This window comes from Haemaphysalis longicornis, unplaced genomic scaffold (genome assembly GCF_048455015.1).
Source record: "Haemaphysalis longicornis isolate Haplotype H1 unplaced genomic scaffold, Haemaphysalis longicornis Haplotype H1 scaffold_13, whole genome shotgun sequence".
Classification (NCBI taxonomy): domain Eukaryota; kingdom Metazoa; phylum Arthropoda; class Arachnida; order Ixodida; family Ixodidae; genus Haemaphysalis; species Haemaphysalis longicornis.
Genome location: NW_027526233.1, coordinates 86,535,505 through 86,563,473, shown reverse-complemented (window position 1 = coordinate 86,563,473; position 27,969 = coordinate 86,535,505). Strand labels below are relative to the sequence as shown.

The 27,969-nt window shown below is 47.6% G+C and overlaps 1 protein-coding gene across 1 annotated transcript; it reads left to right on the top strand.

Annotated features, from left to right (window-relative positions):
* The first annotated feature begins 3,086 nt into the window (after positions 1 to 3,086).
* LOC144163933 (flavin reductase (NADPH)-like) lies at positions 3,087 to 27,969 on the top strand. The gene is made up of 7 exons (XM_077694585.1): positions 3,087 to 3,198; positions 8,465 to 8,626; positions 9,103 to 9,204; positions 13,977 to 14,066; positions 17,653 to 17,784; positions 23,352 to 25,132; positions 25,205 to 27,969. The coding sequence occupies exons 1-6, from the start codon at positions 3,087 to 3,089 to the stop codon at positions 23,543 to 23,545; spliced, it is 792 nt and encodes a 263-aa protein (XP_077550711.1). The 3' UTR covers positions 23,546 to 25,132; positions 25,205 to 27,969.

Sequence of the window (27,969 nt, the reverse complement as noted above, 5' to 3'; positions counted from 1 at the left end):
TGCGGCACACCAGAGATTACGAGAAGGTGGTTAGATGAATGGTTGTTAGTGTACACAAATTGTTGCCGATTCGTTAGAAAACTACGAATCCAATTGAACATTGATGTATTAATATTTAAGCAAGAAAGTTTGAGGAGTAGCCGTTGATGCGGAACTTTGTCAAATGCTTTTTCGAAGTCTAAAAAGAGGGCATCGGTGGGTATATTTAGGTCAACGCTGGAACTGATGTCATTGTAGAATGAAACAAGTTGCGTGTCGCAGGATAATCCTGAGCGAAACCCGTGCTGACTATGATGAAAGAAGTTGTGGCGGTTTAAGAACTTGACGACGTTAGAGTAAATCACATGCTCCATTAGTTTAGAGCAAATGCTAGTGAGCGAGATGGGACGATAACTGCTAGGCTGGGATGGAGGGCCCTTTTTAGGGACTGGAACAATTTTACCCACTTTCCAGTCTTACGGCACCACTCCTGATGACAGTGATTGCTGAAAAATATGGCATAATATCACACTGACAATGGGTTTTGTGTTTTTTAACACTTTAGCATTGATGCCATCGGCACCACAAGAAGTCGTAAGCTTTAATGTGTCGATTAATTTAGCAATGCCCTGCTGAGAAAACGTGATGTCCGGCATCATGTCGTAATCGCGAGGATGGAATGAAGGTAAGTTTAGTGAACATGGAAGAGAAAAAATGATTAAGTTGTTCGGAGGCTTCATTGTCGGGGATCGGGAGGTTATGATTATCAAACAATGGCAGTGGTTGGGAATTGTGAGGGTTGATAACGCTCCAAAATTTCTTCGGGTTATTCGTCAGCATAGCCGGCAAAGTCTGTGAATAAAAAGAACGTTTTTCTTTCATAGCCTGCGCACTGAATGCTTTTTTCGCAGCGTAGTAGTTGTTCCATGTACAAATGTTATTAGGTCGTTTTACTGATCTAAAAAGTCTTTTCTTTTTATTGTTGAGTCGTTTTAACGTGGCAGTGAACCATGGGGATGCCTTTTTTTTGGTGACGGTAATGGTGGGCACGTATTTTATGAACAGGTCATGGATTTTATTTTTGAAGAGCAACCAATTAGTCTCGACAGAGCGCTGCGAAAAATCGGCTAGCAGGCAACAAGCAAATTCTGCAAATTCATCGTTTAGGACGGAGTAGTTTCCTTTGTTATACAATGTTATCGTTTTTGTTATTTTGGACGAGCGTGTTAGTTGACAGTGGTAGGTACCATGGATCACTGAATGGTCACTTAAACCAGGCAAGAACGTCATCTTGGAAACCTTGTCAGGCTCGGAAGTGAGGATAACATAAACAGTATTGGAGGAGGTAGCGTTTTGACATGTGGGTTCAGTGACGAGTTGCGTTAATCCAAATGTTAGGCATGAGTTGACGAAACCGCCTTCAGGACCCAGTTTGGCGGCTGTGCTTGCCAGATTGTTCCACGATATTGCTGGAAAATTAAAATCACCGAAGAGAAGTATCGGATAATGACGGAAAGTTTTAGTTACAGAGTGAATAGCCTCGTGGAAATTGGGTACAAAAAGGGGGTCAAGACTGGGAGGGCGGTCAGAAACAGCAATTATCGGGGGGGGGATAGGAAGCATTGCAGAGAATGAACGTGATTTCTAGGCACGAGGATATACTAATTTCTGTGCATTAAAGGCTTTTATGACTGCCTATCAGCACTCCACCTCCCCGTTTGTTAGTACGGTCGTGCCGAAAAATGTTGAAGTCCGGGAAATATTGTAGCAACTCTGAGTCTGCTACTGAAGGGTTAAGCCAAGTTTCGGTTATTACGAATAAATCTGACTCTGCTGAGTTAATTAGGTTTTGTAAGTCATCAACTTTCGGGATAATGCTTCTGATGTTAGTATAAAGAAAGGAGAATGATTTCCTGATTGGACTAGTACTGCTGGGGCCTATGTGTTTAAAGGGCGCAGAACGACTTTGTTAGTCTTATGATCATAAACGAAAGTTTTGTTGCCCATGATAAGCTTGTTATGACGGAGTTTATGTGGTTGCTGCTGTGCCCTTCCAAATTCACCGAGAAGTTTTCTCGCTTTAAGTGTGTTAGGTGAGTAGTCCTCCGATATACGATAGTTTGAACCTCTTAGCTTGTGCCCACTAGAAAAAACGTTCTCCTTAACCTTAAAGTGTGCAAATTTAATGATGACTGGTCGGTTTTTGTTAGCTTTACATTTACCTAAGCGATGAGCCCTTTCGATATCCATTGCATCAATAGTGATGTTTAACTCTTTGCTACAAAATTGGAGCACTGAGGCTTCCGATTCGGCCCAAGTCTCACGCTCACGATCCTTTTAACCAAAAAGAACAAGGTTCGGTCGACGTGCTCGGTCTTCAAAGTCATCCAGTTTGGTCATGATTGCAGTGACATCTTGTGCATTTTGGTCTGGAAGCTTACTGATATTGTCTAATTGCGTTTTTATGCCCAATACTGATTCACAGTCTTTTTCTATTTTAGTTAGTCTATTGTTCATCTCCTTGATCGAATCATCGTTTTGAGACAGTTTCTGCTGAATTGCCTTAAGTTCTTGTAGCATGGAAGCTTGACCAGACTGGATGTCTTTATGTACTGTCATTACGTCACTCGACTGTAGCGATTCGCTAGAGTCGAGTACGCCTAAGCGAGTGGTAGGACCGGGGTTTAATTCAATGTCGCCTGACAAAGGTAGCAATTGCTTAATGACATGCGCACAATCAAGCACAACATTGACACAACACTGTGGGCTTGGCAACACCACAAGGGCTGCGTAACGAGTACGACGTGCATACAGTGAGCATCGATTATTTACCTGCAGGACAAAAAGGCGTCGCAGGTAAGAGGCCGTGGTCATAGCTGTAGTGTTGCCAAGGCCATTGAAGGCTGCGTTGAGCGAGTTCGAGCTTATGTAGTCTGGGGGAAAGGAGGATGTTATCCGAAGATTAGCAATCCTTGGAATCACGTGGTCCGGTAGCGGCGGTCGATGCACTGGTACGCACTTTCCACGCGGGGGCGCAGAAGGCGATTGTGGCAGTCGTAGGTGCACAGGCCGAAGGGGTGGGCCTGGGTAGCATTCAACGTTCAGCCATGCCGGGGGCCATGACGCCTCCGGGAAGCCGCCAAAGACACCGAAGCGCGCACCGTGGGACCGCGGGCCGCAGAGCGACACCAAAGCCTGCAGGACAAAAAGGCGTCGCAGGTAAGAGGCCGTGGCCATAGCTGTGGTGTTGCCAAGCCCATTGTATGAAACTCTATGAGAGCCACTAAACCTCATCTTGTGGCTCTAGCATGATGATGAGGATGGTGATGATGACGATTAGAAGCCCTCCCTCTGTATTGGGACGTCGGTTGTCACCAACCGACTAGCCTGTTTGCCCTACCCTTCCCTAACTTAACGGATTATCCCCCTCCAACAGTGGGCTAGCATGATGATGATGATGCTTAGTGGCTTCCCCTTTGTAACGGGGTGGCGTTGCACAGCCGCCTTAGTCGCAACGCCACTTTACAATCACCTCTCCAAAAATACAAACAACAAATTAAAAAATAATATCAAAATAAAAATAAAATACTTTTACGAAATTTTTTGCGCTAGTCTCTTTGCTCACATGTCTTCCCAGATTGTTCTCTGCTCTTTTCCCACCAACATTCTAACCTTCTTTTACTAACCTCTATACTGCTGCCCAATTCACTTTTGAAGCTGGATGGCTCCCTCACTGAGGACTGGACGGATACTTTTGCACTCCGTTACAATACAGTCGAACACGGATATATCAAACTCCAAGGGGATCGCGAAGTAGTTCGATATATGAAAAATTCGATATAAAAACTATGGGCTCTAAGACCTCACCTATGGGGGACGATCACTTACCGATCGTCGCATTCAAGAATGACAACTAATTCCGCACTCACGATGCAACAGGACGCTTTATTTCCGTGAAAAAAAAAAATCGCTGATCTTGGCCTGCTTCTTCGTCCTGGAAATGAAATTAAAGAAGCTAGTATCGATCTTCTCGAGGCTGCACAACTAGAAAATTCCAGCAGTACGCTGCGCCTTCGTACACCATGCACATCACGCACGCAAAAGAAGACCAGCGCGCACGTACCACAAGAACTTTGAAGGTAACAATTCCAAGGCTCTCTGAACGGACTCCAACAAAGCGCTTGCGATGGTCATCTCCGAGAGAAACAGTGATCTCCGAAAGGTGCGGGACAACTCGCCAAACAGCAGCAACAGCAGCAAAATGCAAAAGAAGGAGGCCGCCAGCGCCTTCGTTCCCTCTTCCCTTTCCCGAGACGACATCGGGGGAAGACAGACCCAGAGAGAGAGAGAGAGAAAAAAACCCTTTTTCGGCAAGCCGGGGAACGTACGCAGCCGCAAAACAACAACAAAAAAAAGGACGTGCGCAGTCGGGGTATCCCTACCTCGCATTGTCACATTTTCCGAGCGTTCGGGCTCGTGTGCCTAGAGAGATTTAGCATACCGGGCTCCGTCCGCTAACGCTACGGCGGCCGGTAACAGGGACCGACTGGGCAAGCGCAAATTCCTTCTGGTAGGGGGGATTAGTTTCGCGAGCCAGTCTTCGCCATGCCCGCGCATTCCTCCACATTCTCCTCAACCTCAATCGGGGGTGCAGCGACCGCCGAAAAGCACCTTCCAGCTCGCGCGGTATTCGATATACGCAATGTCTGGAAAAATACGGTTCGATATAAACGTACGATTTCCTATACTTTTACACGGAATTTTCAAGGGGATAATTTATGAGTTCGATATAGACAATAATTCGATATAGCCGTGTTCGATATATCCGTGTTCGACTGTATGTCGCATGGTTTCTGGCTCCTTTCCGCAGCGTGCGCATAGTTCTTCCTGTACCGGCTCGCGGATAAGCGTTTTTGTCCACAAGCAATTAACCCGCCAACTCTAAAAACAATGCACTCCCTTTGGTATTATCGAATAATTCTCACTTTGTGATCTCCTGCTTCCCCATCCTGTAGATGTCTAAGGACTTCTTCGCATCCATCCTCTTTTTCCAGGTCATTGTCTCTGTATCTGTAGCAACAGTGGTCAAGCAGCGCCACCTCCAATTTGCGGCAGCAGGTAGCAAGACGCCCTAATGCGAAGGCCGCGGGTTTTCTTCTTCGTCCGGCAAGTCGGGCCCGACTTGTCGGGCCGACACGCGAGTGTGTCGGGCGGCCATTTTCTTTTGCATTCAGGAGCAGGACTGGCAGGACCTCGACAGCAGTGTCGGGCCGAACACGTCACTTGAATGAAATATTGTGATTGGTTCATCCGACCTTATAGTACTTTTTGTTTACGCTCAAGCAGCTATTGTGATAATTCGGGAAAATTTGAGTTTATTTCCCTCAGCATGGCATGAATGCTGATCTCACTAGACGTAATCAGCCAGCAGCCCGCCTTTCATCCAGCGGCCGTGCAAGTGCAAGCGCATAGGCTTCCTTCCTGCGCTGGAGTTTTGGCGACATGCAGCGCCCCTAGTGGCCGACGCCTCTGGGTAGTACAAAAGCAGACGACCCTCGCCGCCCTCCATGCGTTTTCAATTACTAGGCAGAGTGAAACTTGGTTGTAGTTAGTTTAATCGCTTTGTACTTTGGAGCATTAATAAACCCCAAAATTAATTGATATGGGGCCGCGACAACAAAAACAACTGTTTCATTAGGACCGATTAATCTTTGGCAACCCACTCTGCTTCATTCCAGCCAGGAACGACTTATGTAACAAAAAAAGTAAAAATATGAAAAAAAAATAAACTTAGGCGCTACTTGATGCCAAAATTGACGCAATGGAGGGACACTACAGCGATGTAGTTATGAGTACATTAACTCGGGATTTGTGGTTTGGTGGCTCCAATTATTTATGGCTTTAGAGCGGTGGCCAACCAGTGGCCCACCCAGGGGCCAGCTAGATCACGTTACCCGGGTGAGACGGAGGCGGTTTTCAACACCGGGTGCACTTACCGGGTGGTAGCAAACGCTTGCCGCTCCACGCCGTCGCAGAATGAAAATTGCTGCCTTGTCGGCGCCGCGACGGGAATTTCTTTCGAAGCGTCGACGGGCCCAGACTTGGCTTTGCTCTTCCCGCCAGCGCGCACGCTGTTTCAACTACGTCTGGACCGCGCAGCGACCAACCAAACGTGCTTGACCTCGTCCTGTCCGGTTCTTTTCTTCGTGGTACTGTTCGCTGTTTCCAACCAACCATGTCGCTTTACCAACTCGCCCTGCTACAAACATGCTCGACGTGCATCGGGAGTTATCTGGTCTCTTTCGTCATTTCAAAACAAAAACAAGACCTCCAACTTTAGCAAGAACTGCGCTTGTGGTGCCATCTCGTTTCTTCAACGTGAAGCCATCGTGAAGCAGACGATCTGTTTTTGTTCGAACAAGCAGAACAAGAAGTGTGCAAAAGCCGCAAAAGCAGCGCACACCACCATGGACTAAATGGAGCATGTGGTTTTAAATTTCAATTAGGCTGATGCAGTGACACGCTTGTCAGTTGGCCTCGAAGGCCACCGGTTAAATCGCCAATCATGTGACTTCACTTTCTTTGGCATCTGTAAGCACCACTTTGTTTAGTGACATTGGTGACGCGGTCACGCGGTGGCAGTGACTCTAGCATCTGTTGTTCAAACGTGATCGTCTGCAATCAGTTGAGCGCAGCCCTCGAAATCAGGCGAGCAATGGCGTGTGCAATGGCCACGGCTGTGGGCCTCCCCACAATTGCAGAGCACTGTACCACAATCAACAAAGTTGTCTTGTTCGGGTCGACTGGATTTACGGGACAAGCGGTTCTCTACTACGTGATCGAAGAAGGCACGTTTGGGATATGTTACGAATTTCTTTAATCCTATTTATACTTCTTCCTTTCCTACTGCAACGGAAAAGAGTCTTGAAAAGATTGAAAATAGGTTTCTCAGTGTCAAAATGTTTCACGGAACGCTTCTTCTCTGTCGGCGCGATGACGTATCGCAAGCCCTGCAGGCTTTATTGCTTGGCAAGGTACAATGCCTTGTCCGCGCGAATCCAGAATCCATATAATTTCAGCGCTCAGGGTTACTGCATTTGCCTGGTTATAACTTAAAAGGTAAAAATCTGCAAATAATGCGCAGGGGTGCGTCAACCGCCGTGTGCTGCAATAACAAACTTGAAAAAGGCAAAAGAGCAAAATACAATGCACATACACTTGTAGTGTCAGTGGCATAATGGTGGGCATGTCATGCGTCGAGTAAATTTTATGCTCTGTAAAATCGTTTAATGAGCTCTGCAGTCTAGGACAGCTTCTGCATGTGGATACGATCAGGGGTTTATCCATAATTTCGATTAGGGGGTATAAATCCCTGATTAGGATGCCGCTTGTTCTAGGTAATCAGCTGCTCATTCACTGTGATGCCATCATAACTAACCATGAAAAAGTAGCGCATGCAACTACTATTCCAAACTGTTCTCAACAGACACAGCTTGTATGATCAGTGGTTTCATCAGTGCCGACAGTAGCGCTGTAATTATCACTTCACCTATAATGTGGTGCTAGGGGAATAATTGGTTTCCAGCTCTCCGATTCCGCAGCAGGAAACTCTAATGGGCCTCCATTGTTTCCGTGTGCTGTTTCAGCTTAAAAATTTGCCGATAGTTTGTCTGTATGCCTGTTCCCTGTAGCCGCCATCAACTACCTGCACCTATTCTCTGTACGTCCCACATCACTAGCATCTGGAATGAAATAAGAATAGCGCAACAAGGGTTTGAGTGATTGATTGATTGATTGATTGTGAGGTTAATGCGCCAAAGCTGTACATGGGCTATGAAGCGCCCCATAGTGGAGTGCTCTCAATTAATTCGTCCACCTGGGGATCTCTAACGTGTACGAAAGTCTCGACGCACTAGGGGCATTATCGCTTTTCACCTCCATCAGAAAAACAGCCCGCATTAAACCCTGCGCCCTTGGGATTAGTGGCACAACTCCCGTGCGGCAGGTAAGAATCTGAGTGAGACATAGGGACAGGCACTATATAGCTCATACGGGATTAGCTGCATTCCTTTGTCATCATAGAGAGATCCCCATGACCTGCTGTGGTGGCTCAGTGGCTGAGGCATTGTGAGGATGCGGTTCGCTCCCATGGAGGCGAGAAGCAAAAATGCCCCTAACACGTCGAGATTCTCGTGCACGTCAAAGATCCCCAGGTGGTGGAGATGAATTGAGAGCCCTCCACCATGGGGCGCCTCATCACCCAGGCCTAGCTTTGGTGCATAAAAGCCTCGTAATATTTCCTTGGTGTTGTCCAGAGAGTCACACGCCTCAATTTTTTTAAATTCCATTTCAAACTACAAGCCAACAGCAGCAGTAGCAAGGTGGCTCAAGTGAGCACCGTGTGTCAAGCTGCTGATAGTTGAGCTTTCAGCCAACGAACCCCATTGCTGAAAATGAAAAGCGCGTTGCGTGTGACGTCCTGCAGGGTACCAGGTGACCGTCCTGGTTCGAGACACCTCGAAGATTCCGGAAGCGTGCAAGCCCCACAAAGTCATCGTTGGGGACGTGCTCAAGAAGGAAGATGTCGACAAGGCCATTCAAGGCCAGGATGGCGTTGTTGTGGCCCTTGGCACGAGGAACAACCCAAGTGAGCAGTACTGGTAGTTTTCGTTCGCTTGTTAACTGTGCTCGGCGGTACACTTCAAGCATTGACTCATCTAAGTTGTTTTCTTTATTGTTTTATCTTTCTGATGTGGTAGGGTTTGTAAGGCCAGTCTCTGGATGCGATTTCTTGTCTGTCAGCACGTGTGCATATCGTGAAAGCGAGAGGTGGAGGTACTACCGTGGTTGTCAGCCTCATCTTCACAGCTGCGGATATGTATACTGGCCCTTGGGCTTTGCGTGCAGCTGGCCTTCTTTTCCTTTAGTCCATATTGTCATGGGACAAGTGGATAACGAGCGTCCCATGGCCTGGCATCGAAGACGACTAGGACAAGTGCGCCTTACTCAGACCCTGTCGAGGCCACTTATAAGTAGATCGTTCATAATCACTCGTGGTTCGTGTCCTGCCACCGCATAACATGTTTGGTGGCAGGTGCAGAGTCATCTCGGCCCCCCTTTGAGGGTGCGTGGAATGCGTTGGGCAGCCTCGCTGCAGCCAGCACTCAACCGCATCCCCAACCCATGACCAGCCCATCAAGACCAGCTGTGACCAGATGATACGTGGTGAGTCCTACGGATGCTGCGTCTCCAGCCCTGTCGTCTAATGTGCCTCCGACTACCTTCGTTGCTGCCTTGACACCGTCGCTTTCGCAGGACCAGGCGCCACCACCGAAATCATCGTCCTCCATGGCGGCAGGCATTCATTCACGGTTTGTGGTCATCACATTGCTTAGAGGGACCCTGCAACAGTTACCATCGACTGCTAGGAATCTATTTTGGAGTAAAGTCTATTGTCCCAGGAATCTCCTCCCGCAAGAATTATGAAAATCCGTTGACTATCACCGAAACTACACGCGATGAGAAATCGTACATAATCGTTGCCTCTCAACTGGACCGCCGACAATGCGACGAAAGCTGCGCGCTCTCTCCCTGAGAGAGGGGCAGCTCGCGGCGTTCTCTTCGGCGGCCTTGACAGGCCGGGGAGTTTTCTCCTTTTCTCCGCAACGTGGAGGCGCGCGCCTATTTCTGGTCTGGTGCCACAAAAAAGCAGGCATGGGTGCCTGCTTGCAAGCGTGCGCTCGGGCTGGTAGGGTGTTTTTGAAGCAATAAACATGTGTAGTCGAGTGGTCCCGTTGAAAGGGAAGTATTGAGCTCATCACCACTCAAACTCCACGCGCACTCAAAGCACAAAAGAAACGGCAAAACTGTGCCTACAGGTTGAGGCATAGTAGAGGCTCGTACACAGCAATGACGATGGCGGAAATGGGAGAAATTAGCCGAGAAGTTGACCAGTGACAGCCGATCGGGCAGCCATGGCCTGAATGACGTTGTATAGGCCATGCCAGGGGTGCATAATGAGGAGAACTGAAGAGAGTGCGGTTGGTTTTTCCGCGTCTTTCACAGCTAACTTCACGCTCGCCGCTTCACGTGCACGTGTTATATTTGGCTCAGGTATTCCTGGCAGTGTAATCGAAACGTCGCGCAGGTTTACTTGCACTGCTCAAAGAGTGTTGCAGGGTCCCTTTAAGGGGGACTCACCTGTTGACATTCCTACGGGGCTTAATACTGCTTGACCCACGGGCTTAATTAAAAACCATCGTGCATGAGTGCGAAAGGTTTTACAAATACATACAAATGTTTACAACGGCCTAGGTTGCTGTGTAGAAATATGCAACTTTTGTGCCAAAATAAATACACAAAAATCTCACGTGCTAGCCAGCTAGCGCTGTCTAGAAAGAACTAGATGAACCAAAATTGGTTTCTTGTTTATTTTTTATTTCATTAAAGAAGTGGTATATTTCTAAAAGAAGCAAAATGGCCATTAGGAACGTTTCTATATGGACTCGCAAACATTTTTCTTTTGGTATGCCGTGTTTTGTATGCCCGTGGGTTATCAATTCGCAAGTCCCTTATGAACGGGATCTGGTGAGTCCCCGTTAACCTCATCGCACTCGTTATTGCAACGGCCTCTACTGTGGGATATGTCGTGGGAAGGACAACAAGTCGGGGAAGCCCGCAGCCTGGCTGGGACTGCCATGACCGCTTGCACATAAATCTCATTGTCTTCTATATGGATCGCTTCACCCCGTCTTGTTGTTCATCTCATCTTTGTCCCACCGTCGTGTGACGTGTTTGGTAGCGTTGTGGGGTAGGCTAGAAAATAGTAGTACCGTAAAAGCTGGTTAATTCGAGCTCGGTTCATTTGAACTTACAGTTAATTCGAATTGATGCCCTGGTCCCGGCAGAGCCTTGTACATTTCAATGGGGGAAAATTCTCGATAATTCGAACGCGTCGGTATCCGCAAGGGTTAATTTGAACTGAGAACCCCTGGTATCCATTGCTCCTCGCAGGAGAAGAAGTCGGCCCAGAGTGATTACAATGTGTTGCAAATCCAAGCCAAACCAAATTTTCTGGAGATGCAAAACAACAAAACAGAAAAACCAAAGCGTAGCGAGCGCGCTGTGGTGCTGTGACAGCTTGTTTCGCTTCCGCAGCGGGCGCCGCCGGCGCCAGAGCTCCGGTGCATGCCGTTTTCTCGCGGGTCTGGGCTGGCGATCGCGTGACGTGTGCAACAAGCTCAGCTGCAGTACCATAGCTGTAGCCTGCGCGGCGTGCATTGATCGTCGAAGTCCTGCTTTTGTTTGTGCCGCGGCGGGTAACCAGTTTCTTGTGTCACCTCTTTTGTTGCATCGGCGCTTCGTCAGCGACGCCACATCGACTGTGCCCGTCATGATGAGTTGGGACATCATTTACGAAATCAGCTCCAACAAACGTGTAGTAGCGCCTAATTCGCGATAACAAGTCCAAAGATGGCTTCTTTATGTTGTGCCCTCGCAGTGTGGCACGATGTCCATTCGTTCTAGCACCCACCCGCTACTTCGAACTCCGCTTCATTCGAGCGTTTTTATGGTCCCCTTCAAGTTCGAATTAACGAGCTTTTACTGTATTATGTCTGCGCTAGCTGCGAAGCCTTGAAAATGCACTTTCATAAAAATGTTATTATTTTTGCATAGTCATTCTACCGTGCAGTTTTGTGGGCTACAGTGTGGTCATAACCATAGCCTACAGCAACACACACACAAAGAACTGTTTACTTGCGATGTTTCCAAAATATTTCACAAGTACTGCATTCGGCTTGCATTCACTCGTGAAAATGTTGTGCTTGATTTGCATTGTATACTTGCTTTCCTGCTTAAATGCCAAGCTTGCTGTGATATAGCAAGTTGCCATGCATTATACTGAAACAGGTAAATTTGCTGTGGACTTTAGTAATTGCCAAAGGTTGATTTTTTTTTCAGTGAGACCTTCCGTGCACTGAACATCGAGACATTATCGAACATATTCCAGGCAGAAATCAGGGTTTATGTGTATTTTGGCTCATGTGATTCAGTTTTTTGTACGTAGTTAAAATAACCATTGTTGGCCCCTCGTGGTCAAGCACACGCAAAAATCGAATTTGCTGAAGTTACAACAATTGAAAATGAATCCGCCAAGATTGGTATATGTGTAGTCGTAGCTGATTCAGTTATAAGCTCTTTCGAGACTGAATTAAGTGTGGCAGATTTGAAATTTCACGCACACCTTTTAAGTCTTTAAAAGGGGTGACATTATCCTTGTCTTGCTTCGCTATAATCCAGCACACGTGGGGTTGATTGATAAAGAAGTCAGAAAATTCTGATTTATTGCAAAGATTGTTGTATCTGGGAATTCATCGTACTAGCGAAACATTAACGCAGGGATGAAGCTACAGAAGAGGCAAAGCACACACTAGGACTTCAGCTCACAGAAACATGAAATACGCATATATGTACATTATACATTGAAAGATAGCCACAAAAACGCCATAAAAACAAAGTGAAAAACAAACAAAACAGTACTGAAAACTGAGTAGAAGTTCTAGCATGTGTTTGATCTCTTCTGTAGCTTTGTCCCTGCGTTAATGTTTGCTACTACAATGAATTCCCAAGTACAACATCCAACTCAGACAATTTTTTTTTTTTGCACTTGTTCAGTCAGGGTATTGATTTGATTGATTGTTGATTGATTGTAGGGGTTTAACGCGCCGTCGCAACGCAGGCGATGAGGCGCGCCGTAGTGGAGGGCTCCGGATTAAGTTCGACCCCCTGGGGATCTTTAACGTGCGCCGAAATCTTGTACACACGGGCGTTTTTTGCTTTTCGCCTCCATCAGAAAAGCGGCCGCCGCGGCCGGGAATCGAACCCGCGACCTTGTGCTCAGCAGCGCAACGCCTTAGCCACTGAGCCACCGCGGCGGGTGTTCAGTCAGGGTAGAGACGTTTTTACGTCCATTGTGTGTTTAATAATGGTGGTATTTCCTGATAGTATACCGATGAAGAGTTTATTTATTTATTTATTTTGAGAATGCACCACAGTTAACCTTGTCTTCATCATTACTACAATGTTATTCCTAAATTGGACGCCCACATTCTTGGTGAGCTGACTGCGAACTGTTGCCGAAATTTATCGTCGGTTGTCCCGTGTTTCTTTTTTCCTTTCTGTCCAAACTGTGGCGCAGTGCAAAATGTCGGCTCTACCTGAAAGTTGTCCTTTTCCCTGCATTTCCACCTGGTAATATAAGTTGGCTTCCTTGCACGACATCTGAGCTGTGCAAGAGAGCCAGACCTGCAGGGTGCAGCTGTGCGGGAGCAACTTTTTAAGTGCAAGAGGGTGCATCGGCGGATCCAGGGGGTGGGTCCGGATGTCCTGACACCCCCTTAAATTTTTGAATTTGTACCCCCAAGAAGATGACCCCTAAGGTCATAGAAAAATTCTAGTAGCTTTTTTTCTTCTATTTCTTGTATTTTTGGTTTAACAAAATTTCAGTGAATAAAGAAGGCTACTATCATCTTCTTCCTCCTCCTCCTCCTCCTCCTCCTCCTCCTCCTCATCATCATCATCATTATCATCATCATCATCATCACGGGTAGAAGCTGACCCTCCCTTCAAAATAAACTTTGATTTACCCCTGAGACGGTGCATGGTGCCTACAAGTGTCTGCCCTTCAGGTTTGCCATCCCACATAAGGAGAACAAGTTCATTTCAGAAGGCCACTGCATGCTTTTGGTCGAACATTATGTTCAACCAAATGCAACGGAACAGGTAAAATGCTCCGGAGTTGTGAATCAGCCTGCCGAATCTATTTGGCCTGTGAGTTAATGCCTCGGATGGGCCTGAAGCAGGTGGCCGGGTGTTACAAACTGAAAGGAAAGTGCGCCCTCCACAATTCGATGCGATGGGGGGGGGGGTTCCTTGTCACGTTGTGAGGAAGGCTGGACGAGGTGAGGTATTTTAGAATGTTCCACGTGTGGGTGCAGGTCCCACGACAGTGCTTTCTGATGGCCTCAAGAACATCCTGCAGTCCATGTCGGAGCAGGGCGTGGAGCGCATCTCCGTCTGCCTTTCTGGTAAGTCCTGTAATCATGAACACAGTTCATTAACTACGAGTGCAAGAAGCACGGGACACAAGCATTCATGTTTCCACCTATGTCCTAACTGACTCCTAAGTGCCCTCCAATGCAGGGGGATGATGGAAACATAGGTTTGAGTTGTGCTTGTGCTGTTAGTCAGACGGTCAAGTTTGACAACCAGAGGGGCCAAGCAGGGGAACGAAAATGGCAAGAATGAAGACAGCGATCTGGGCGTAGTATTCTGCTTTTATGCATGTAGAAGCTTGGCACTTTGCACGCAATGCAAAACAGTAGTTCGACGTGTCGATGTGCTGCGCAACACTCCGGAACTGGCCTGTAAAGACCCGAATCACCCTTGTGTACTCAAAGAGTGTCTAGAATCGAGCTAACAGAGCAATTTACACTTTAAAATTATAACTTTTTTTTTTGCAAAGAAAATTTCCACTGTTGGGGATCAAAGCCAGGCCGGTTGTGCCAAAACTTGTGACACTATAACAGCAAAATGCTTTTAGCAGTTGCTCAAAGGAATATACCGTATTTACTCGCGTAATGATTGCGCTTTTTTTTTTTACAAAAAAATTGATAGAAATTTAGGGGTGCGTTCATTACGCAGGGTAAATTTATTTTTCGCGAGAAATGTTTGAGTACAGAAAACGAAAGCAAATTGTGGGCCAAAGTTTTTACGATAGGTCTCATGAACGTAAAAGAATAGTAAATGAAGACATAATAAATACTCCGCACACCGCCGCCAGTCACTTTTCAAGTGACGCAAAATGCAGTGTTTCCATGATTTATGGAATGCTCCGGAACGAGTTTGCTGCGAGGTGACAACGGTTGGACCAATAAGTGGCTGCCACTGTCAAAGTGCGGGACATCAAAACAGACTGGGGGTCCGACGTAGCAACCTGAGCGCACTTGTTTCTTTGTCTTGTGGGTACATTATATGTGCAGTTAAAGAGAGTTTCTTTCTTGCCAATGTTGAACGCATGCTTGCCGATATCGCTAATATCAACGAGTCTGCCGCAGTAACGTAGCCATGTCCTCTTTGAAAGGGAAGTAAACAGAGGTACGCACGACCAATATCAGCTATAGAATTGGCACACATACGACATATTGCTGCGGCTATTTCAAAGTGCGTTCATTGTGCGGGAAATTAAAAAAAACGAACTTTGACGGCAAACTGCAGAGGCGCGATCATTACGCGAATGCAGTCATTATGCGAGTAAATACGGGAAGTGTTCCTCGTAAACCAGTTGATGAAGTTGAAAGTGGAATGTCTTGAAGCAGTCCTGTTGCTGCAAGGGTATCCGGACTCTAAAACGGACCATGTAGCGATGCAAAGCACTGTATGTTCAGGAAAGCCTAGCTGCATTCATCCAGAAACGAAGAAGTGCAGTCTAATCAAATTATTACCGGTCACGCAGGATGCTATTAGTGGGAAGCATTTAATTTGTATGCAGTGATGTCTACAGTGCTGAGTTATTGCTCCAGCTTACAGCGATGCAATAAATGTGCATGCAATTTTATTTGAACTGCGCAGTCGGCAACACCTGGGCCGTCACGATTGTGTGAAACGGTAATTAAAGTGCACCTAGGTCAAAATGCCAATGCACAGCACCATCGCCATTGAATGACAAGGAAAGCTCAGTACTGAACAACGGGGAAAGCCGTGCATTCTATTACAGGTGCAGCTGCCACAGTCCTTAATAAGTACAGAGCAGTACAGAGTACAGTACAGAGCAGTACACTACAGAGTTCAGTACAGAGCAGTACAGTACAATTAAGTACAGAGTGATGTTTCTGCAAGTGGAATGTCTTCATCCAGGCGTATTGCTGCAGGGATATCGGGAGTCTACTACAGACCATGTAGCGATGAAAAGCAGTGTATGCGCGGGACTTTAAAGACTGTGTTCATCCAGAAATGAAGCAGTGCAGTGTAATCAAATTATTAACACTTCCGAAAATTCCTGAATGAGATGCAGTCGGTTTGTAAGGCTAAAGCCTCAGATATATATGCTTCAAGCGCACGCGTTGTGAGGTACACAAAACGCCTTTACGCATGGGCGATAGGAGCGGCCTTCAGAGGTGAAGGTGCCAACTGAGAGGAGCAAGAGGCTCCTGGCGATGGTTAAAGAGCGCAACAGGCTGTGGAGGGTGCCGTCGAGGGGACTGGCCTAGCAGTGATAAGAATGGCTGTGGAGCTTGGCCAAGGCTGTGTTGTGCTGCTGAGCCCAAGGAAGCGGCTTTGATCCTGACTGCCAGGCTGCTTTTCTGATAGGGGCGGAAAGCGGAAACGCCCGTGCGTTCGAGATTCCGGCACACGTTTAGTATTCCCAGGTGGTCAAAATTAATCCGCAGCCATTCACTACGGCGCACCTCATAACCGGTGTAGTTTCGGCACATTAGATCCGATAATCAATCAATCAATCAGTCAGTCAGTCAGCCCAAGGACATTGCAGGTTAAATTCCGTCCGCGGTGACTGCTTTTCAGATGGTGGGGAAAAGCAAAAACGCCCGTGTGTGGAGATCTCGGCGCGTGTCAAAGATCCTCAGGTGGTGGAAATCAATCCAGAGACCTCCGCTCTGGAGTGCCTCATAGCTAGGGTTGTTCGTTTTCGGGTAAAACACAATTTCACCCGATTCTTACACCCCGAAGATGTTTCCGGAGATACGGGTTAAAACCGGTTTCTCCCCGAATTGAACTTTTCAAAGGAGCGATCTGCACAGTTGTGGTCGGACGTTCCGCCGTTCTCAACCAGTACTTGCTGGAAGCAAGCGCACAAACGAACCTTCCGAATTCATTGAGTATTCGACTGACTCTACCAACCCGCAACCTCATGCTGGCAACCCTGACATTGTTGTGCCTAGCTAACAGAAGCTGTGTTGTCGAGAGAACCTTCTACCAGCTGAGATATGTTCAGCGACCAGGCAGGCCTCGAATGAAGGCCAACGAGTTGCGCAAGCAGGTCACGATAATGTATGTAAACAAGGGGGAGGGAACAAACGATGACCAGCTTTTCGTGAATGAAATGTTTCGTTTGCTATAAGTTGTCAATGCTATTTACTCTCATTAGTTATCCATTTCCAAACAAATGACAAATTTGGGGGAGCATTTTAAAGAGAATCCTGAAGTCCTCCCCGATTACCAGCTGGAAATAAACACCAATTTAACGCGTTAGAGTTAAAGAGGTCGGGATACCCTCTAAAATAAACTGAGTGTACGTACTAAAATAACTGAGTACATCTATCAATGTAACCCCCGAAAAAACCCGAATTTCGGGATAGTTTTTCACGAACACCCCTCGAATATCACTTCGAATAATAGCAGCCGACTTTTAGCCCCCTGATTTTGAAAAAATATAAAATGCGAAAACGAACAACCCTTCTCATAGCCGTGGTGTTGCTGTGACGCATTAAACCCCCGGGATTAAGATTAAAATCAGATCAAGTTCACGAGCAGATGAACAAGAAATTCCTCCAGGCTTTCATCTGCGCATTGATAGGCAGTTCCAAGCATCTAGCACAGCTTTTTACCTCCGGGAAGTGTTTTGAATAACCAGACAACACCTGTGCCCCAACGCAGCGTTCCTGCTCAGGGAGCGTGACAAGGTCCCCACGGTGCTCGTTCCGCTGACTGAGGACCACGAGCGCATGTTCCAAGCTCTGAAGGCCTGTGACCGTGAGTGGGTGGCTGTCTGTCCCGGACACATCATAAGTGAGTGCGACAGCTGAGAACTTGCTGACAACCGTGCATGAAGGCTTTACATCCTGTGGGGGTGTTGCACCTGCGATCGGTCAATAGGTGGAAACGAGGCTTGCGAAGTGTGAGTGGGGGCCGTAATGGTTGCAATGGCTGTACAACACGCCTTGATAGTGCTGGCCCTGCTAGCAGCAGTAGCGTTGCCCGCGGGGGGGAGGGGGGCACCGTGCGGTCGGTTATGCTTGGTACGTACGTCGCCTGTGAACAAAGGCGCATATCCTTTGAACGTGCTGCTATTAGGAGCATTCACGACTTGCTGCCTCTCCTACACATGGGGGCTACACAAAACGATTGATTGATTGATTGATTATTGATTGATTGGTTTATTTATTTATTTATTTATTTACTTTGCCGCACTGAAAGTACTGAGGTGATGAGGTGCGCTGTAGTGGAGGGCTCTGGATTAATTTTGACCACCTGAGGGGGATCTTTAACAGCTACATAACACGAAGTGGCTGAGTCAGGATGATTGCAGAGGGGTGCAGTCCCAAAAGCGATGGCGCTCTCAGGTAAGCATCACCACACGAGACGCCAAAGGCGGGCATTGTGTCACTTTGTGCGTGACGTCGCCACATGGAGAATAATTGGCCGGCTGAGTCGTTCTCAGCAGGGGAGATTGACTCGTCACGGTATGGCCGGGGAAGCAAAGAGTAGTCCGCACTAACTGGCGGCAGAAAAACAGATTCACTACCGTCCATTGAGGGGTGAAGACTGGTACGATGAAGGCCCAATAGGGGACAGACAATCTTTGTATGTGTAAGCAGAAGCACGTGCAAGTGGCCGTGGCAGACATTCAAGACTCCTGCGAGGTAACTGAAGAAAGCAATGGGTGTACGTATTGGGCCAAACGTGTGCTTTAGCTGGATGAATGTCGTGTGTGGGCTAGAAGGCCTTCGTGAGTGAGGTGCTCAGCAAAATATGCCTTTTTTCTGCGTGTGCCCCCTTCCGTTTTCGCGTTTCTGTCGAGCCCGAGAGGGTGTTCTTTGTGTGGAATAACTGTGTGGTCTCAGCTTGAGCACACTGCGTGTCCCCTTCTTGAAGGTGAACATTTGGCAGACTTCTGTCTGGTTGGGAAGTTACTAAAGAGAAATTTAATTACTATGCTCCAACCAATCATACATAGACAAAACCCGATGTTCTGAAGCGGCTTCATCTTCAGGGGTGACTAAGGCCACCTGCAGCTGCGTCTTAGTCTTTCACTGTTGCTGCCCTCGTGGAAAGCCCTTCGCTGTGGCACATAACTCGTGTGTGTACGCAGAAGGGAGCGTATCAAGCGAGCGATTAAGGCTTCGTGGGGTTCGCTGAATATGCCACGACTCGAGGAAAAGCCGCTTCCTCCAGTTTGTTTTCCTATCGAGGATGGTTGTTCCAGAGAAGTCAATTTTGTGGTCAGCCACTTCACAGCGCTCGGCGACTGCGCTGCGTTGTCTGTTCTGTTTCCGTGCGTCGTTTTTGTTTTGCCTAATCCTCTCCGGGAGATTTTCGCTTTCACCGATGTATGAAGCATTGCACACAGCGCACGGAATGCAGTAAACAACCTAGGGCACTTTCTCTATTGTCGGCCGGTCTTTAGGGTTGGGGATTAGGTGGCCTCTAGTTGTCGAAGGCTTGTGGATGATGTGCACTCCTTCTCCTTCTGAGAATGCGGGCCAAGGCGTTGCCCATCCCTGGGATGTAAGGCACCGGCATGCTTTTCAGAGTTCCGACGGAGTTCTGACGGTCGATGTTCATCACCCTGTTTTGCTCTCTGCGGCGGGTTACGGAGTGACGAGTAGCCGTTTTTCTGGACATCCGCAATTACCCGGCTTTCTTCTTTTTTTCATTCGGATTCAGAAGAGAAAATTCGGAAGAGTAACAAGAGCAAAAACACAACAGAGGCCTTGTGGTTAGCCGGGTGAGCTGGATTAAAATGTAGATAGTGACCGTGTGCGTCGGCTTCCTGTGAACAGAGAACGCCAGGCTCTTGCCTCCTCTCGTCACTTGGGCGTCACGAAAGGTAATGGAGCTGCCTCGTTCACATTCAAGCGTGAACTGGATGGCGGAGTGGATGGAATTTAGATGTTTTTCCAGGCTGTCCAGTGCGGAGGTCTGCACTACGCAGAAACAATCGTCGACATAGCAAAGAAAAAGTTTTGGTCGCGGCAACAAGGAGCTCAAAGCTTTCCCTACTACGTGCTTTGTGGTCAAGTCAGCCATTGTTGTGGAAACGGAGGCCCCCATTGCGGCTCCACTTCTTTGTTGGAAACTTGCCCCATTGTGCGAAAAATATGTGCTGGCCAAGCAGAACTCCAGCATAGCTCATTGGCAGTTTGGGGCGTCCTTTCTTTTACAGTTGTGTCGCTTTTGAGGGCAGTTCAGGCCGCGGATACAGCCAAAGGTACAGGCACACTAGTGATTGATTGATTGATTGACTGTGGGGTTTAACGTGCCGACACAACGCAGGCGATGAGGCACGCCGTAGTGGAGGGCTCCGGATTAATTTTGACCACCTGAGGGGGATCTTTGACGTGCGCAGAAATCTCGTACACACGGGCGTTTTTGCTTTTCGCCTCCATCAGAAAAGCGGCCGCTGCGGCCGGGAATCGAACCCGCGACCTCGTGCTCAGCAGCACAACGCCTTAGCCACTGAGCCACCGCGGTGGGTATGGCACACTAGTGAGCAATGACACGACATCAAATGAGACCAGGCTCTCGTCTTCATCCATGCTTACCTGTGACGCAAGTTGCGCGAAGTGGCTGGAGTTGCGTCTATGAATCGACGTCTTCCCGGCGAGGGGGACGAGGATGCGGTGCAGGAAATTTGAAGGGCTCGCCACGCGAAGGATGTGATGGCCACAACTGGGCGAAGGGGGACGCCAGGTTTGTGAGTCTTGGGTAATCCATAGAAAGTCGGTGCGGAGCCGTTTCGGCAGATTAAACGGAGGTAGAGTATTTTTTGTTCCAGGTGGTTCTTGAAAGTTTCCGCGAGTAACTTGTTCTGCTGCATCTCCGTTTGGTTTGTAGGATCCCTCTTTAACTTCGCATACGCGTTTCCATCCAAAGAGCGGGAACCTTCCAGTCGTAGTTCTGGTAAATGCAACTGTCGAGGTGCCCTTGTCGGCAGGAAGGATGGCAATCCGTTTGTCTTTTCGAAGTTCATGAAGTGTACCGTTTTCCTCTGCGGCCAAATTTTTGCCCATTTTCAATGGCAATTTCGATAAAAGGCCAATCGCTTATTAAGTCTTATTTCGTCTTGGGCATTGTACAGGTGCCGTCAGAAGTAACTGGAGCACGCGAGCTGTGGCCAGACTGCATAGGAGCGCTGTGTACCTGCACTGGCGGCAAATGAAAAGACGAGAAAACGCATGTGCGCCCACCGATGGCGATAGCCCACCTATGCGTCTCAAACCACTTCTTTTAACCTGGCTTCGAGCTTTCTTCGCAGTGTACTGGTCTCGGTGATGGCGCTGCTCCCCCGCCCCCCCCCCCCCCCCCCCCCCCCCCCGCCCCCGAAGGGCCGGTTTTTTCTTCGCAGAACGGTGGCAACCCTAGTGACAAGACGTTTTCAACCAAAGCAATGCAGCAAATTTCAAAAATTTTCAAATTTCTTGCTCCAGTGACGTAATATGAGCAGGAGTGATGTAGTGTAGGCCATCACTGAAACGTAGTAATGAGTGTGTTAACTTCACGTTGGAATTCAAACGATGGGATCACTGGAACTAGAGGCAGGCCCTCTGCGATTGTGCAATCATGTTCCTTGGCAGTGGCTTAGTTCGTCGGACGCCAATTGTACAAACAAGATCTTGTGATGTGATAGAGAAACCGCCGGACAGTGGGCGAGGAGTCGCCACTGCTTCATGTTTTATTTAACAGCTCGATTGTTACTTTGAAGTTTGCGATGAAATTGCTATCATAATTATGGGGACGAGGCTGTCTTTTATAAGAACCAAACATGTATTTTGTCTTCTTAGCCTTTAAGGGTGCTGGCAAACTACTACGCTTTTTTCTCCTTTCAGGTGGAGGGGGAGAATTTAGCGTTACCAATGATAATCATTTTTTTTTTCTGGGGTACATCGAACAAAGAGTAAATATTCGGAAATGCATTTGCCATTTAGGTGCAATTAGCAAAGGTAATTAGCAAAAAATTGCGCAGTCTAAATGATGCAAAACAGATCCAGTGTATGCAATTAAAGCAAGCACAAAAAGAACAGTACTCCGCTGGTGCAGTTTCCGGCAGGGGGCGCGCGAGTACTGCGAAGGCGGGAAATTTGAAATGCATTGAGTGGCAGCAGTGAGCAGATAACGGTGCTGCAGTCCATTGCGGTAAATCACTGCTCTGCACTTACAACAGCTTTCACATTGAACGGAACGGCCTTAATTTTTTTACAGAGGCAGTGCGTGTTTACAAGATGAACTAACTGCATGCAAGGGGGGTGGGAAGGTAGTCTACCAAATGTAATCTTTCTGTTTTTTTTGTGTGTGTGTGTGGGTGTGATCGGTGACCATGGCTGGTGACTTCTTGATGTTGTAGTCACACGGGCACAATGAACTGGCTGCCTTTGCGCTTGCATATGGACATAGTGGAAAGTAGGCAAAGCATGCGAAGGAGGTGAACTGCTGCATATTGAGGCACGAATGTTCGGCATGCTTACATCCACTGAAACTAGTACGCGGTAGTGAGATAAGATTATATGGCGGCGAACTGTGCCATGCACACACCATGCAGTCTAAACATAAATTTTTTGCGGAAGTCTAAATAATGGGCTCAGTGCAGAGTCACGAGGTGCTGCGTGTTGCTGACGCGGCAATGCGAAGTCGCTGTGTCGGAACAGTGACGTCATAGCCAGGTGAGACTTGGCTCCACCGACGCATCCGCGTGAAGGTTGTGCTGGGTGCCTCGCTGTGAAGGAGCCTTTTTTTTTTTAACACGAAAGTGTTTTATGCCCGGCTACACAAAGATTTTGGTGACATGATATCCGTCACATGATATCCGTGATGTCGCCAGAAAAGCGCCATTGACGCAGCGGCGCCAGGTTTCAATCCCACGACTCTCTTGGCGCAACGGGAGGTGCGTGGCGCTCTTCGCACTGCGCTACGAACCGAGACAAGAGCAATTCTACGAACACGAATCGTGTCCTTCCCTATGACTCATTCAGATGGTGCGCGCCGTTTAGAAGAGGCGAAGTGAAGTAGCACATCATGACGCTAATGAGCGCCGACAGTTGGCGCCTCGATGCCGCCGCCTTAATGTACGGGGGACGCGCGGGAATTGAGCCACCCTCCCCTGTTTTTTGTTTCTTGCGTGTCGGTGTCACTTCGTCTGGCGGGGTCAGGCTCGCAAACCCTTCGCACAAGAACAAAATTCCTTGAACATTCAACTGCTCCTGTGAAGGCCCCTTTCACTTTCGTGTTTTGCCGATTCCTATGAAAGACGGATCAACCACATTTTTTTTTCTTTTTTGCTAACACCACTGGACCAAGCTCAAAGTGAAACAGCTCTACTGTCCAAAGCACAACCCTCCAGTGGCTGGTTCCGATTGCAGATGAGCAGCCGAGGGGTGCCTACAAGTTGGCGAACGAAGAATTCCCGAGGACGTCCATCTCGAGGTTCGACCTGGCCGAGATACTCGTCAAAGCCCTGACCATGAACGAGTGCATCGGCCACCGTGTCGGCGTCTCGTACCACCGCCCGACGTATAGACGCAACTCTTGCCCTGAGTTGCCCTACGCCTTCTAGAAATCCTCATTGAGTGTTTCGGCCACTCGATTTGCATTGCCTGTGTGAATGACGCTGCAGTACTACAAGGTGAACATGCACCACAACTGACCCCTACTTCATGATTGAGTGGTTACAAGGTGATCGCTATGTATTCCATGGTGGTTTCTTTTTTATGTTTTGACAGTTCATAAGCAGCGTAGGTGTAAAGTAAACGTTCTACAGTATCAGTTGGCAGGCCACAAGGCACAAATGCATCAACCTGAAAGGTGTGTGCACTCAAGGGTTTGAGAAATCCCTCAATTTCCAGTGGTGGCATATTTGCAAGCAGTTAGTTTTTAAATGCAGAGCCCTTGAAGGGCTCGCCTTGTCGTCGTAGCTCGCTAACAGTCGATGCGACTGCCGGAATCAGGTGGTGCGGAGAGATAATGGACTCAAGTAGAGCCTGATATACCATAGTGAGGGGGTCACACCGAGGCTTCGAAAACCATGCGGTTTAAATAGTCATAACCCTTCGAACCTTGTGAATTGTTGGTGCTGGTCATAGATCTCCCTGTTGTTTAGCGCAAAGAAAACTGTAGGTGCATTTCAGGCAAAATTTGTGTATATAACCGGCAGCCCCCGCGTTCATTTAGTTAGGAACTCTCGCTGGGTTGGTTTTTATGATAGTAAGCGAAAAAATGGCCACACAAAAAAATATGGCACATTCGAAATGACGCAAAAAGGCTCCAGCCGCGCAAGGAAAAAATCGTGCGTTCGAAATGACGAAAAACACTCCAACCGCGCAAGAAAAAAAAATACGCATTCAAAATGATGCAAAACAGCACCACCCTTACAAATTAAAGCGAGCACAAAAAGAACCGAACTCTCGCTGGTGCAGTTTCAGGCAGGGGGCACGCGAGCACTGCGAAGGCGGGAAATTTGAATTGCATCGAGTGGCAGCAGTGAGCAGATAACGGTGCTGCAGTCCATTACGGTAAATGACTGCTCTGCACTTACAACAGCTTTCACATTGAGCGAACGGCCTTAATTTTTTTTACAGAGGCAGTGCGTGTCTACAAGATGAACTAACTGCATGCAAGGGGGGTGGGAAGGTAGTCTACCAAATGTAACTTTTCTTTAGAAAGTTTGCTATGCAAAGCCATCTGTGATATTTGATAGAAGATAAGGGCCTTTTGATTGGGTCGAAATACTCTTCATAAGCCAAGCCGTGGCATACCGTTTCAAAGAATCATTGTAGGAAGAATGCTGTCATTTCTGTGATCTTTTGGTTGCCCTCTAGTTGTGGTTATAATACTGCTTTGTGCAAGTTTCTTAAAAAAGGAAATCTTCGTAAAAATCCTGTGCTTAACTATTGTGCAAGGAACCATCATTGTCTTTTTATGCACGGCCGGAGGAAAATGCTTACTGGAACACACAGATTTAGAGATTTTGGTTGTAAGGGTTTCTAAGTGGCATTGTTTTAACCTATGTACATGTCACAATATCTTCACGGTGTTGCTAAAGAGAACATTGCTTTTAATTTTACGTGGTTGCAGGGCAAAATTCAAGGACTGAGGTCCATTTCTCTGGTTGGTTGGTTTTGTTGGTTGGTTGGTTGGTTGGTTGGTTGGTTGGTTGGTTGGTTGGTTGGTTGGTTGGTTGGTTGGTTGGTTGGTTGGTTGGTTGGTTGGTTGTAAGGCTTAACGCGCCGACACAACGCAGGCGATGAGGTGCGCCGTAGTGGAGGGCCCCGGAATAATTTTGACCATCTGGGGGATCTTTAATGTGCGCCAAAATCTCGCACACACGGGTGTTTTTTGCTTTTCCCCTCCATTAGAAAAGCGGCCACCACGGCTGGGAATGGAACTTGCGTCCGTGTGCTCTGCAGCACAACGCCTTAGCCATAGAGCCACCGCGGCGGGTTCATTTCTCTGTTCATCGCAATTTCATCCCAGCACCTCTCTGCGCAAAAACCTCACATTGGCTCTCCTACTTCAGAAGCTTGCTGTGAGCAAGACTTACATTTCAAGGTACTCAACTCAGTGAAAGAAACAATTCTGCCACCTTAGCAATTCCAGTGCGAAAAGACTGAGGAAACCGCGCAGCTGGTGGTCTTCACTACTTCTAACTTGGCTTTTCTTAGCTCTGCCCCTTTCTTAATTAAGAAAAAGATGGTTAAAAAGTGAAGCTTCCTCCCTGCAAACCGAATCAAATCAAAGTCCAGAATCCACCCTCCTAAAGTGCAAAATACAAACTGCCAAAGCCAAAGTCCACTTCAACTCAACCAAAGTCCAAAGCCAACGTCCGCGCTATGAACCCAAGGTAAATGCTGGGCACCCCGAATGCAATTATAGTGCAATTTATTAAACGCCGGTTTCATAACGTGAGGTACCTGTGACCGCGGGTTACGTTTTTTTCGGCTTGTGGGCTGCTTGCCTCCTCGCAACTTTCCCTCTCCGCTTCGACAAGCGGAGTTTTCTCTTATCGTTTGGCACAACCGAAGCTCAAGCTTAAGCGGCTCCGCTGTTTATTAAGTTACTGGGGATGCTTATAAGTTTCTAAAAATGCTAAGGCGAAAGCGTAGTGGGACTTGTGTTGATTAGCAGTTGTACTTGGGAGCTGCCAAGTTGCTCTAGCGGGGCCACTGGTGAATCTTCAGCCATAGCCGTTTGTTCCCAGTAGTGGTCACAACAAGTGGCATTTTGAGCAGCTTTAGCCCCTCCCACTGTGGCCTACGTTATCGATCTTCCGCATCGATCGATCGATGTGGAGGAGATCTTTCTGTACTCTGTATCCTAATTGAATGTAAGTCGCTCGAAACAATCAGACAAACACACTTCGCTAGTGTGTACACACAACACATACCGCTACACCCGGTGCACTTTCTCTCAGATGAAGGAATAATCAATTACAGAAAAGTGTTAGACTACTTGGCCGAGGTTGATTGTTTAAGGAAATTTTCTTATCGCACATGGCCGCAGCTTGTTTGTCAGTAATGAGGACACTGCTGAAGTACGTTTCCGTGACACTCAGGGGCCTCGTCCTTTTTGTGCTAGGCAAAAACTCTCCCCGAGACACCCTGACTTTTAGCCCAAATCCTTTTCTACTTTCTCAACTAGTTTTATTCACTTTTTACTGACAATCATTGGCCCTATACACCAATTTTACATAACCACCTTTTGACAAAAGCATGCAGCATATAACTCACCTGCGACATTAACACACCCTTGTTTTGGCGATCTTTGGCCTAGAAGGCCTTGCGCCATTAAACACAATCATCATCATCATCATCGATCTTCCCTTCGTGTGACTAGGGCCTGCTGGGCCGTCACCTACAGCGATGTGGCATCAAAATCTGAGCTTACACGGCAGTGTGTGCCATATGGTCTGTCGTGTATCGTATTTCGATTGTCGTGTGGTCGGTCCCCCTTTCGTAGAGCCTTCCTCCGACCTGCCGCCGTGGTTCAGTGGCAGAGGTGTCGTACTGCTGAGCCGAAAGATTTGGGTTCGGTTCCTGGCCGTGGGGCCCACTTTTTGTGATGGAGGCGAGAAGCGAAAACCCCTGTGTGTTTGAGATCTCGCCGCGCATTAAAAATCCCTAGGTGGTTAAAACTAACCTGTAGCCTTCCACTACACCGCACCTCAAAGCCCTGGTGTGCCTTTGGATCTTTAAACCCTATAGCGCTGTCTGATTCTGTACCTCACAATGCCATCCTGAAAATTAGAGATCTAAGGTTTCTGCATTGAAAGGGTAGTCCAAGGAGTAGTTCAGACCTGGAGCAATTTTTCCAAGAAAACAGACAAAAAATTCGAGCCAGTTTCACGCCATTTCTTTGCTTTATCCTAGTGCATGGAGTGACAGTCCTGGGAAATTCATGTCATCTAGAAGTGTGTCAGTCAAAGCCACTCAAGCTCATTCCATTCTTGCCTTCAGGACCTGCTCTGCTAGCACAAAATGTTTGGTGTGTTGAGTTTCGTGTAATGGATTACCGGAGCATTGTGTGCCATAATTGATATCAACTTGCTGCCACGGCCTACTGGTGTGATGCACCACCTGGTAACGCAGTGCATGCATTGTAGCGTGCTGAAATGTTTCATCGTCAACCGTGCATATCTGTTTATTTGGCTGTATATTATCCCCGGGACCCTGTTCAGTTCACTCCCATTGTTATTAGAGGTCACATATGCAGCCATAAGAAGACAACACCTGGAAGAGAGTCATTCTGTTTATGCATGCACACCTGTTACACGCAAAAGCTTTGCAGTTTTATTAAGCTGCACACATCGCACGCCTGCTTAATGCGGCTGCACACAGCCATCATGCGTGCGGGTGAGGAATCTCAACTCTCCAAGACAAAAAGGACGCTGTTGCCCTACCTCCAGCAACTGCGATTAAGTGATGCATTCCGTGTGGCTGAATTTTTCCTGTCCAAAGCGACTGTACTATTATGAGCAATATGAAA